Below are 12233 nucleotides of genomic sequence, written 5' to 3' on the forward strand. Positions count from 1 at the left end.
TTCAGAGATACTTGAACTCTTTGCAGCAACTCCCTCCCCACCTGAGTAGGAGAATCCAACTTTTTCGGGGAGGGAACCATGGCCTCAGATTTGGAGGTGCTGGTTCTCATCCCAGCCACTTCTCACTCGGCTTTAAACCAATGCGTGTTGGAGGTCACAGCTTGATGAAGCCATTATATCGACTATGACCACATAGCTTGTAACTGTCCCAGAAGCCCATAGCAGCCCTTGCAATGTGCTTCAAGGGACTTGGTCATAAAACCCTCTCTTATTCTATCAAGCATCCATGCAATCCACGACCATAGAATGATCACGATGTGGTAATGATAGGTATGTTTGGGACCTACAGTATAGTGTATCTACACTCAGTGGCCGCTTTATTAGATACACCTGTACATTCCAATCAATCCAATATAACGCCCTTGCTATAAATAAATCCTACCTTTAGTGGATGTGATTAAATTTCCAAAATATTACAAATCCCTTCTTACATAACAGCACCACTACTGCCACAACAATTACCATGTAGTTTACATACATTCCCCATAAATTCCACGGCAGCGCATGAATGTCGCCACCGGTGGCGCTGTTTCGCTCACTCGGTGTCTAAATTGATCGGGGCAGAAAGCAGTAAGGGAGAACCTACAGCTCTGCAGCCGAGCGGAGGTGGAGTCTGGAGGTGGGGAGGGAGAAGAAAGGGGAGAGAGAGGAGGAAAACGGGGAAAGGCAGACACAACAGAAACGGGGGGAGGACGCCGGAGCGGTTTTGATTTTAAAAGGACCACATCACACATTTTAAAGCTGCGGCGAAGAGGAGGAAACCAAGATGATAACGCCGTACTTTCTAGAGAATTTCTGGGTAGGTGGCGCTTATTCTTTACGGTGTTTACACCCGGTGCTGTTCCTTGTTATTTTCAAGCAGTGTTCGCTCTCTAACATGTTCATGTCAGCCAGGAATTTGGAATGAGTCGCTTTGCTAATGTTTTCTTCTGGTGCACACGCTTTCTCCGACCGGCGCTGTGTTGTAGTTTACGAGTGCCGGACTTGTTGGACCAGCAGTCCCCCGGGCCATCGTTCATTTTGCTCGGTGATTATTATTTTGCCACCCCGGGGTTTTTGGGCCTCTGTGAAGCCACCTAACATGAATCCACGCCTCGCTTCCACTAATTGGCTGGCCCGGGCTCGCTCGGAATGTTTATGGTCAGTTCCGGTGCGGCCATTGGCTAGTTTAGCTGTCAATCAAAGCTCCTCGGCCGTACGCGTCATTTTCTTCCGCAACAAAGTTTCAGTGAGAGGCCAGATGTTTAGTAAGTTGGAGAACAGTTTTAAAAGAGGAACACCTTCATTTTTCATGAACATTTAGCTTCTGTTTTTATTTTGCTACTGCCCTTATATGTCTGCCGGCATCCAACAGTACACAAAGTGATGTTTTATCTGTCCAGAGGTCACTTCACTGCAGATCATTAATTGACGTGGCTACGTAATAATAGCAGGTTGAAGACTAAAAGTAGTTACATGTACAAATTACTTCCATCTGGCCATAATCTCATTAGACTACGGTTCATAAATCCCACATATTGCTTTATAATACAGAAAATATGTGTTAAATCTGGATCTTGCTTTCTTGATTTGAAGTTATCAGAGCATAGTAATGTCTCTTTTGGTTCTATGGCAGTTGTCTGAAGGGCTTCGATGGCTGTCAGAGATAAAGCGAATGACTGAAGTAGCGAAACAACGACATTCTACTGTAAGAGATACGACAACACTGTAGTGTTTCCCCATGCAGCAGGCCTGTGCTTAAGGTTAACAGGTTGGCGCTGCAAATGTCCCGTTTTTGTTGACACTGTCGAGGGGTTTGTCCATTAAAATCGATGATTAGTTTAGAAGTTGTAGTTAGTGACGTATTATTGGCTTGTATTGTGTTGCTAGGTGCTTCTAATGTTTAATCTGGCCTCACTCAGTTGGATTTACACACTTCAGTCAGGTATTAGTATTATTATTTTATATGGGTAATTAACTGGTTACACAGTATTATTTGTCAATCCTGTAAATTGCCGCTTTTCTGCTTTGCATGATGCACAAGCATGTTTGTCTGTCACATACAGTGTGTTTTATAGCTGGTGTTCTATAACATAGGCTTGTGTTGGTATGTTTGTGTGTGTGTAGTGTTTCTGTATGTGATTGGTTTTGGGTTATTGATTGATTGAATGGTGAACAATGCCAAGTGTACTTCTGTGTGCTACTGTTGAGAGCCTTAGTTGGCCTCCATTCCAGATGGTTCTGACTTTTTAAAGAGTGTAGCAATAGTGAACATCTTTACTTGAAGATGCTTTCATTGTAACCTAACATGTCCGGCCTGTGTGTGTGATACAAAGATATGGTGAGAACACACCACAGGTCTGCAGAACCGTCTTGCTGTGAGTGGATCGCCATGATGTTATTATTCTTGAAATGCAGTTTTAAGCAGTAAAGGGACAGAAATATAAGTTAAATACAATAGAGTCAACCTCCAAAGTTATTTTCTGAGCAACACTCTGCCATCTTTCCATCATGAACTAAACGGAAAAGAGGAGAGCTGAGACACTCCTGATTTCTTCAATCTACCCTTTGTGCCCCGCAGTGAGACACAAGAGTATCCACTGACAGCAGAGATCAGCTGTGTGGTTAATATGCAGAACACACACACACGCGCTTGGCATTTGGATCTGCCACCGTTTCCCTTTGACTGCAGTACGAATCATCGCCACAGACATAGAGAAACGCAGACGCTGTCAGGGTCTCAAAGAGTTCACTGATGTGCTCATTCAGTTCTGCACCGGACATATAAACACACAAACACATGTAGATTCACTCTCTCTCTCACTCCCTCCCTCCCTCTCTCGCTCTCTCCGTCCTTCTGTAGACATTTTTTCTCCCCATTTCCCTCAGATGTAATCTTGGCTCGAATCTCTGATGTGGACGTCTCCCCCCTCAGCTGCATAAACAATCGCTTTAGGATTCAGCAGCCGGTGTAGTTTCTCTATTTAAGTCGTGACGTTTGATTGGACACTGCAACGTTTCCCCTCACTACATTTACTTGCATGTGTAACACTTCCATTTCCCTGTTTGCATACTTGACACATCTTTGTTGCTTCGCTGCTTTTGTGGTTGATAGTTTTGTCGTCACACCATATTGTGTGTGTGTGTGGGTGGGTGTCTTAATAGCTGACAGATTAGTATGGCCTGCTTCAAAAATATCAATAGGGAATACATGTAAGATTAGCACACTATTATGCAAGGAGCCGTTGGCTTTATGCAATGTGGTGTGTTTTGCCCGACAGGATCTCATGGGAAAGTAAGATGGCAGTGTGATAAGCAAACAATGTTGAAGCAGCCAACAGCTTCGGGACAGCCTTCAAGTTCGACTCCCTAATGCCTGTAGTCTTTGTGGTCTCGTTCTCACACAATCCACTGAGCAAGCTAGGGCCACACATTCACACACATGCATGCACATCATGGTGTGTGTAAAGAGTCGGAATAAGGCGGCGAGTATCGGCTGTGAAGAGTGAGGAGGATTTGTGTTCACATTGTTGGGGTCAGGGTTTAATCTTTTAGGAACAGATCCCCTCTAATCGTGAAGGTTTATCACTGTTGTCTTTTACTCCATGTATGCTGGATGTAATAGTATTGTTGGTTAAGTGAGTCATAAGGAGTTGTGATAGTGTTCTGGGATTTATCCAGTCAGCCTTGTCATGATATCACATCCCTTACAAAACACAGGTCAAGGTTCTCCCTACGCTACTCTTTCCACCACAAACAAGGCCCGGCCTATGTGTGCTCGCTCACCACACACACATGCGCTTTGTGTATTGCTGCTGCTGGTGTGATGAGTTGTGACAGCCCAGTGCACCGCTCCCAGACTCCTCCCGGTCACATGACCCGGTGCAGACACCGTGATGTCATCGGGCTGGCTAAACCCCTCGGCGCTCGCAGGTCTCGCAGGCGACACCCGGCCCTTGTTTACAGCCCGTCTGAAGAGAGAGAGCGGGAGGGAGGTGGAGGTGTGTTCAGCTTTCCTTCATGCTATATGTCTCAGTCTAAGTGTGCAGGCTTTCCTTTTCTTCCCACTGCTTTCACCTGAGCTTTCCTTCCAATTGGGTCAGGCTGGAAATGACACCTCTCCGCTGGCAGACCTGCGATCCTACCTGACTTTGTCCCGTTTGAAAAGGTGCTTGGACTTCCTCAAGCACTGTCACAAAAACAATACTTCCGTACAGCACTATCTACAACTGCTTAGACACACCCTGTTGAATTAAATATACAGACTTTATTTCCTTGTGGAGCTTGAATGAGCCCCACGCTTCGATCAGTGTAGATTTCCTTGTGCTAAGAGGAAGAACAGGACGGTTTAATACTTCCTGTGTTGCGTGTTGCCTTTTGGGACACATTTGATTCTGTAATGTAAAAGTGTTCAATATATCAAAGTATTAAATATCCAGACAGGTGCCTAGTGCCTGAGATGTGGCTTATTATGATATTCTCATAAAGCTAAAGCATAAATGCTTCTTTATTGTTTTGTAATACTGATCTGATATGATCCAGAGTGAAGTTATCAAAGACTCTGCACCAGATTTGTCATAGAATAGATAGAATAGAATAGCTTTTATTGTCATTGTATATGATAATACAACGAAATGCATTTGTGCTGTGCCTGAATCTTTGAACAGTGATCAATAAAAGCAATAAACTGTAAATAACTATAAATAATAAATAATAAATAACAATAAATAAACAACACACAGTTCCATTCATACATTAAAACATAAGTAGTCCCACAGCTCAAGATGTTCCAATAGCTTAAGATGTCTCATATGACATGTCTCGACATCCTATATGACATCACAACATCACATGACATCACATATGACATCACAACATCACATGACATCACATATGACATCACATGACACCACACATCCCACATGACATCACGGCATCCCATATGACATCATGACATCACAACATCAAACACCAAATGACATCACATGTCCCTTGCCCAATATGACATCACATGACATCATAGCTGAAGATGCCCAATATGTCCCAATGTGTCCCAATTTGCCCCAATATTGCAATTGACTTTTGGGGTACTAATTTGTCTGTTTGATTTTGTTTAGCTCACTTATGGCCCTTACAAAGAAGCTGTTCTTCAGTCTGTAGGTGCCGCGTGTTCAGTGATCTGTATCTCCTTTTAGAGGGTATTCAGGATGGTGTTGGCCCTGCGGAGACAACAAGTCTTAAAAATGTCCTCCAGAGAGGGCAGGGGAAGTCCAATTATTTTTCCTGCTGTTTTAACAGTCCTTTTGAGTTTTTGGCGATCTGCCTTGGTGCAGTTTGCATACCAAGCTGTCAGACCGTATGTTAGGACGCTTTCTATACAGCATTCATCATATCCAGATCGCTAATATGGTTTTCCCTCTGAACTACATCACCTCATTGCTTGTTTAGATGAAAGAGGATACCAGCGCAGATAAGACATAGATCAGGCCAAAGTGCTCAATTATAACAACAACAAAACGACACAAATAGGTCAGCAGTCTGCAGTTCCTACAAGCTTAGTGCTACAAGCGCCTAGCAAGAGAGAAGATATGACGTCAGGTAGTTGCGTCATGTCTTAAACACGCCATTATTTTCTGTGCGCTTCGTTTATTTCCGTTCATTAACTGTTAGTAGCGCGCGCGTATAAAGAAATATACGTGACGCCATTGAAGTGTCGCTGGGAAAACGTCAGCCGTGAAGGCCACGCCCCTTTCTGAAGCTTGTTGACTGGTTGCTAAGTGACGCGCACCCGCACCTTCCGCCCGGCGCGTGCACGTCAGTCTGGATGTTGCGTACACAAACATGGAGCAGAAAGCAACACGAGCAGGAAGGGCAATAAAATCTGTTATCTAAATTACTAATGTGTTTTTTAAGAGTTTGTTTGAATGCAATATCATAAAATTGACTTACATTGCGCAATATATCCAAATCTGAAGATAATGAGCACCTCTGAATTGCTTAACATGCGTCTGGAATATCAATCTCCTGTTGAAAGTGTTTAGATCAATAAGTGTCCACATGAGCGACAAGATACATTTAAGATCCATATTTCAGTTGTTAGGCTGAGACATATAAGGCTTCATTCAGAGGAGTGGTTGCATATTGTATGTAGATTTGCAAGCAACACTTCTATTGTAACCTGCTAAAACAAAAACAAAAAGGCCCGGCACTCTTTCCTTTATTTGTTTTTGTTTTTCCTTTGTAGTTACTTGTATTACATTCCACACCAGTTGCACAGAACGGTGTCTTCCTGTTGCCGTCCTGCTCAGCTTGGAGCAATCTCTCAGTTCGGTCAGTTCCCTGTTTTGTGGATTAGCCAATCTTCGTCGGGTTCCTCAGAATTGTGTCACCGGCGCCGTGTCATTGTGTCTGCTCAGTGTTCAGGCCTGAGTTCCTATAATCACTTTCCCCCTCCTGGTGTCTGATATATGTGTGCCTGTCACATTGTTTGCTACCGGCTCAGCAGATGCCAAACATACACTGGAACCGTAATGTTTTTATAGTCATCTTGTTACAACAGGAAATACTTTCTCAGTGATCTGCTCGCTGGGGTAAAATCTAGGTCAGTAAGCTGTGAGCCCAGAGATGCATGCTTCCCTCTCTGTGTCGTTTGCTCTGTAAATACTCTTATTGGAACTATTTTGTCACGTTTTTTTTCCTGAACTTTGAACCACACTTAATGACCAAAAAAAAGTCGACACAAGCTGAAGCTGCAGAACACACAGCGGCGGCAACGTCGCAGCCCCTGTACCAATTTGCTGACCATGCCTTGCTTCAGGAACCAGGAAATATCTGTGCGACGGTCACGGGTTGAGGCCCGGCAAAGCTGGTACACACAGTCAGACTAGAATGAGGATACGCAACCCTTTACTAGCCGTCATACAGGTTGTGCATGTTTTCTGTAAGATCGAGCGATTGAAAATTAGATCAATCAGAGCAGAGACTGTTGGGTATTTGACACTTGTCTGGAGCCATCAGCAGTTTCGACACACTTAAAATGTCTACCATACATGAATGAAGAAGACATGACGAAAGAACGGAGGTTGGTGAGGAAGTAGTTAGTAGTCATCGGAGCGGCAAGGGGAACTGAAACTTTCTCAAGACTTTCTCAAGAACGTAGGCCGCCTCCATAGTGTCACTCTGATGACCAACCGGAGGCCTGGTGTGTCGGCGAGGGAGTGACAGGAGCAAGAGTTGTTCCTCCGCCTGTTGCTCTTTAATACAAACAATGAAGTCAGTTAGAGAAAGAGGCCATGTGAAGTGTCCTGGAGTCAGCGGTGAAGACTCACACTCGCTCACTGACTTATCAGTTACAGAGTTACATTTCAGAAGCACATGTTGTCCTTATCATACAGGAAGAATGTCAACAAGCTGCCTTTGTCCTCTTGATCATCTAGTTTGACTAAGTATCTGACTATTCTTTTGATCTGATTCACCTCTTCTGCCATCTGTGGAATTATCTTTACCATGTTCAAATATATGAATGTTTCAATAAGCACTACACATTTAAAGTATCATCATCCTCCTGAGTAGTAGTATTGGTATTCCGCTCATTTCTTGTCATCAGGTCTTTTTTTAAAACATTCAAAGACTGTCCTACATATTAATGTCACATGAATTATTGAGTAGAAGTGTTTGAATTTCCAAAGCATCAGTGCTACCAGACACCTTTGGCATGGTTACCGCTGCACAAACAGACAGTTGTCCACCCCTGTCAGAGCACAGACCATCCTGACGCGGTTTTCAGCATCTTCATGGTTCTGAGCGATGGCCAGGATGATTATGGTCGACCAGAGGCTGCTGCAGATGCAGCTCGAGGCCATTCAGACGATGAGAGCGTTGCTTTTAGAAAAGGCCTTCACGGTAAAGGCGGATCGGTACCCGAGGTGTCTATGTGTTGGAAGTATTGCCTGCACCGGTGATGGACCTCTGCATGTTTTTTCTCTCATTACAGGGTGACAAAAACAATGGATTCGATGTCCTCTACCATAACATGAAGCATGGTCAAATTTCCTCCAAGGAGCTGACAGATTTCATCAGAGAAAGGTAAGAAAATGAGGTCTGAGATCACACACACACACATACACACAGACACACAGACACACACACACACACACACACACACACACACACACACACACACACACACACACACACACATTCACACAACACATCTTTCATTTACTGCTATTGTCTACATATTCAGCCGATTCGTCTCTTTGCGTCCCGCTTGACTGGTTATGCAAATGTTCAGATTCAGTTGGTTGAATAGTCAAAAGTTATCTTTTAATAAGAACATTTACAGTCAAAAGAAAACTACGATTGGCTTTTCTTGGTAACGCAGATTTGGTTTTTTTTTTATACAGCAAAGATGATGCATTCCATTGGTTACAAGGTAGTGCATCTTTTATGAGGACTTTACAACCCTCAAGTGTGACTTTATATTGCAGAACAATGTGTTTATTGCTTGTACAGCATTCAAAATGTACTTTTACACTTCTGCTGATTCTCATCAGTGTTGTAATAAATCACTTTAGATTTCCCCCGTTTATATATTAACACACCAGCAGGTGATTGTTTACTTATTTCAAATAAAAGTCATTCTAATTGGTGGTAGAGGCTTCCTTTTTTCTGTCATGCCAAGGTTGTTTATGTTGCTGTCAGTAGTCTGTAAAGTATTTCTGTACCAGCATAAATCCTAGATTGCGTGGCTTTTGACTTAACCGTCTGTCATAACTTTTCTGTTTAAAACCGCCCTCTGGCTCCCTCTTGTGGGGGTAATTTGCTACTGCATGTGTTCCATCTACACCGAATTGGCACCAGGCGCCTGTTGGCTTCTTCTCATCTTCACAACAACACAACGAAAATATTTAAAACGCAAAAACAAGTTCAAGTTCGGCTAAGAAAATCGTCTTTATTCATGCCTGCATACGGAGCGAAGGCAGTGTGTGTGAAGATGTTTCTCTCGTGTCACTGTCGCTCTAAAACCCAAAGCCAGCCTGCTCCTTTGATCTCTCTCAGGTGGATCTATGAGTGTGTTCAGTCTGAGTCACATTGTCTCTAGAGTTCACTATACACAACTTTTACGACTTTACGACTTCTGGTTTTGGAGTAGAAGGTTTTTATGGGTTTGATAAAAGACAGACGGCGTTGCAGGTGCTTGGCTGTAATTGCAACATTAGTTTAGAGTAGGAAAGACTATTGTGCACACAGAGATATGAGAGTGCAGATGTAGCCGATAATGTTTTACACCTTGTCCCATTCAGTGTGCTTGTGCGTGTGTGTGTGTGTGTGTGTCTGTTGGATGCGAAACACGACAGATCCAGGCCTCCGCTGCAACTCTTTTATTTTTTTTCTGCCGCTGTCACTTTGGTGTGGAAAGACGGAACGAAGAGGGGAAATTGAGAGAAACAGGAGATACAAACACTCTTTCATACTCTGGCAGCTCCATCATGAGGTTTTCAGAGACATCACGAGCCAAACCACACTTATTTGCCCACACACAGCGCGCGTGGTCAAACATTTATTTTGCGAGTTCCAAGTGGGTATTTTTGGCCGCTTTCTCCAGTTGTTCTATGAATCGGCCTATTTGGGCTGTAACTTGGCGAAACACTCGGCTGTCACATTACACCATACCAGAACTGTTATCTCCACACGTCTGAGATCTGATACTATTGTCTTGAAGAATACGTGACGCTGTTGTTGATGAGTTTCATTTGTTTTCCGCTCCTAGGAGTACAATCGAAGAGGCGTATGCCAGGTCCATGACCAAACTCGCCAAGTCAGCCAGCAACTTCTCTCAGCTTGGGTAAGTGTGAACTATTCCAGCGCGGCTCCCACGTTAAAGGGTTCCCCCGCACAGTCGCAGTATTCATGAGGCGCCGCTATATGTGTCAATATGGTGTCCCAGGACGTTTGCGCCCGTGTGGGAGGTGTTCAAGGGCTCGACGGAGAAGCTGGCCACCTGTCACATGGAGCTCGGGCGGAAGCTGCAGGAGCTCATAAAAGAAGTGCAGAAGTATGTGGACGAACAGGCCAAAGCGCACAAAAAGGTATGGACGGGTCGGAATCAGTGTTCAGGTGAATTGATTCAAGACGTTAAATGCGCCGCCGATTCGCATCTTTCGTTACAAAGAAAACGTGAAAAGCCTTTGATTTCCCTCAGATATATATAAGCCCATTGTCGTCGTCTGGGCTTTGGACGAAGGGAAAGGAAACGCAAGTTATTTAGAGAGAGGCATTGTTTTACGCCTCACTCTCACTCCGGCCTCCCCGCCCTCTCACTTTTCACGCACGAAGCGGCGGCCTCAGATAAAGCAGAAGCTGGAAACGAGCGGCTCCCTTTGCGTGACGAAGAGGCCGTCACGCTCCCACCCCTGCCGTACCCTCCCTCACTCTGCGTTACTCTCCTAAAATCGCACTGAAGCAGTGTGAATTAAAGAAATAAACACCCATTTTTGAGGAGAAGTGCTCGCAGTCCCGGCGCCGACTTTGTGTTTACGTTAAAGCGTAACCCTGTCAGAATGAGTAAGAGAGAAGATGTATTGATCATAATGAAACGCGAGAGCCGTAGCTCGCTGTGAGGCCGCCCCGTAATTGCACAACCTTTGATAGGATTCCTGTTTTGATAATCAGAGCTCGTCATGTCAGTTAGTATAAAGCACCGTGCGTGGCTTTGTGTTGAAATACTCTGCAAACGCACCTGTAACATTCAAAAAGAACCTAAACATTCACTCGTATGCACTTTTGCAGCCACTGTATAGCTTTAACAGGTTCCATCTGCTCTACTAAAGCAGCTCTGTCTACATTAATAAGTCTATTCTCTCCTACAACCTCGCATAGTAAACAAGGGCGTCCAGGAGCAAACGTCGTCCCCGTAGATTCGATACAATCTGCTTTTGATCCACGTGTACACAAAGAAACCACTTGGAGTCTGATTGAGTTTGCACAGCGACGAATGACTCACACGCGTATCCTTCACCCTAAATGAGACTGGCGGCGTTTGTATGTGTGTGTGTGTGTATTTAAAGACAAAAGAAGAGGTGGCGTCCACCTTGGAGGCCGTCCAGAACATCCAGGCCACCTCCCAGGCTCTGCTGAAGTCCAAGGAGATCTACAACGCCAAAACTGTGGAGCAGGAGCGCCTCCGCAAGGAAGGGGCCACCCAGAGAGATGTGGACAAGGTGGGAGGTCACACACACACACACACATAATCACGGTACAGTTATAACGCATGATGTAACCTCTTAACACTCCAGTCTCGACTCCCCAGTAACCTCAAGAGCTTCTTTTTATTTTTTTAATGGTCTGACTTTAAAATGGAGCCGCGGTCCTCTTGCTGCTCATCAGCTGATTCAGGGGCACAGAGGGCTTTTGTTCCCGCGCCACATGAATAAACCATGGTGTTATCTGTCTCGCAGGCCGGAGTGAAAGCCAAAAAAGCCACCGAGTCCTACAAGTCCTACGTGGAGAAATACGCCACAGCCAAGTCGGACTTTGAGCAGAAGATGGCGGGGACTGCACAGGTATCCGACCGCCCTTTTATTGCGTAAAGCCGTCAAGCTGTGTCTTGCGTTCGCCTGTGTGTGTGTGTTTGTGTGTGTGTGTTCCCCACGTTCCGTGCCCTGTATCATCTCCAGATTGTGTTTTTTAACCTCTATAACGGAATCACTGTGGAAAGCCCTGATTGGATCCATCTGAGGGCCTGATTAGATAAACTCCAAATTAAAATCAGATCAGCAGAATTTGGCCTTCATATCCTCTCCACACCGCAGCAGCTCCGCCACCAGAAATGGTTCCAGTTAGCCCGAGTGTTTTTTTTCCCCCCTCCTTCTTCCTTTTTCTTTTGTGTGTGTGTGTGTGTGTGTGTGTGTGTGTGTGTGTGTGTGTGTGTGTGTGTGTGTGTGTGTGTGTGTGTGTGTGTGTGTGTGTGTGTGTGTGTGTGTGTGTGTGTGTGTTTTTCCCCCAAGAGAGAGCAGCGTTACAGCTCCGCTTCCTCGGGATCACAGTCTACGGCTCATCTGAGACGCGGCACATGTGGACATAAGTTCTAAACACTCAACACATGTGCTCTCTGACATCACCAGGGGGCTCCGACATGTGTGTTCTCTTTGTCTTGAGTGTGTCTGCGGGTGGGTGTGTCTGCGTGTGTTAGA

At 44.8% G+C, this 12233-nt stretch overlaps 1 protein-coding gene across 3 annotated transcripts in view; it reads left to right on the forward strand.

The window, feature by feature from the left end:
* The first annotated feature begins 687 nt into the window (after positions 1-687).
* Positions 688-12233, forward strand: part of LOC143010966 (F-BAR domain only protein 2-like) — a 34283-nt gene continuing 22737 nt past the window's right edge. For 2 of the 3 annotated variants that reach the window (XM_076163587.1, XM_076163586.1), the window contains exons 1-6: positions 689-859; positions 8033-8124; positions 9812-9886; positions 9989-10130; positions 11109-11261; positions 11499-11603. In XM_076163587.1, the coding sequence (XP_076019702.1) occupies positions 827-859; positions 8033-8124; positions 9812-9886; positions 9989-10130; positions 11109-11261; positions 11499-11603 (600 nt within the window). In that variant the 5' untranslated portion in view covers positions 689-826. Of the gene's footprint in view, positions 860-8032; positions 8125-9811; positions 9887-9988; positions 10131-11108; positions 11262-11498; positions 11604-12233 lie in introns of all 3 variants that reach the window. The other variant, XM_076163585.1, reaches the window with a different exon arrangement.

Source organism: Genypterus blacodes, unplaced genomic scaffold (assembly GCF_046128005.1).
Source record: "Genypterus blacodes isolate CSIRO-AG114 ecotype Tasmania unplaced genomic scaffold, CSIRO-AGI_Gbla_v1 ptg000133l_1, whole genome shotgun sequence".
Classification (NCBI taxonomy): domain Eukaryota; kingdom Metazoa; phylum Chordata; class Actinopteri; order Ophidiiformes; family Ophidiidae; genus Genypterus; species Genypterus blacodes.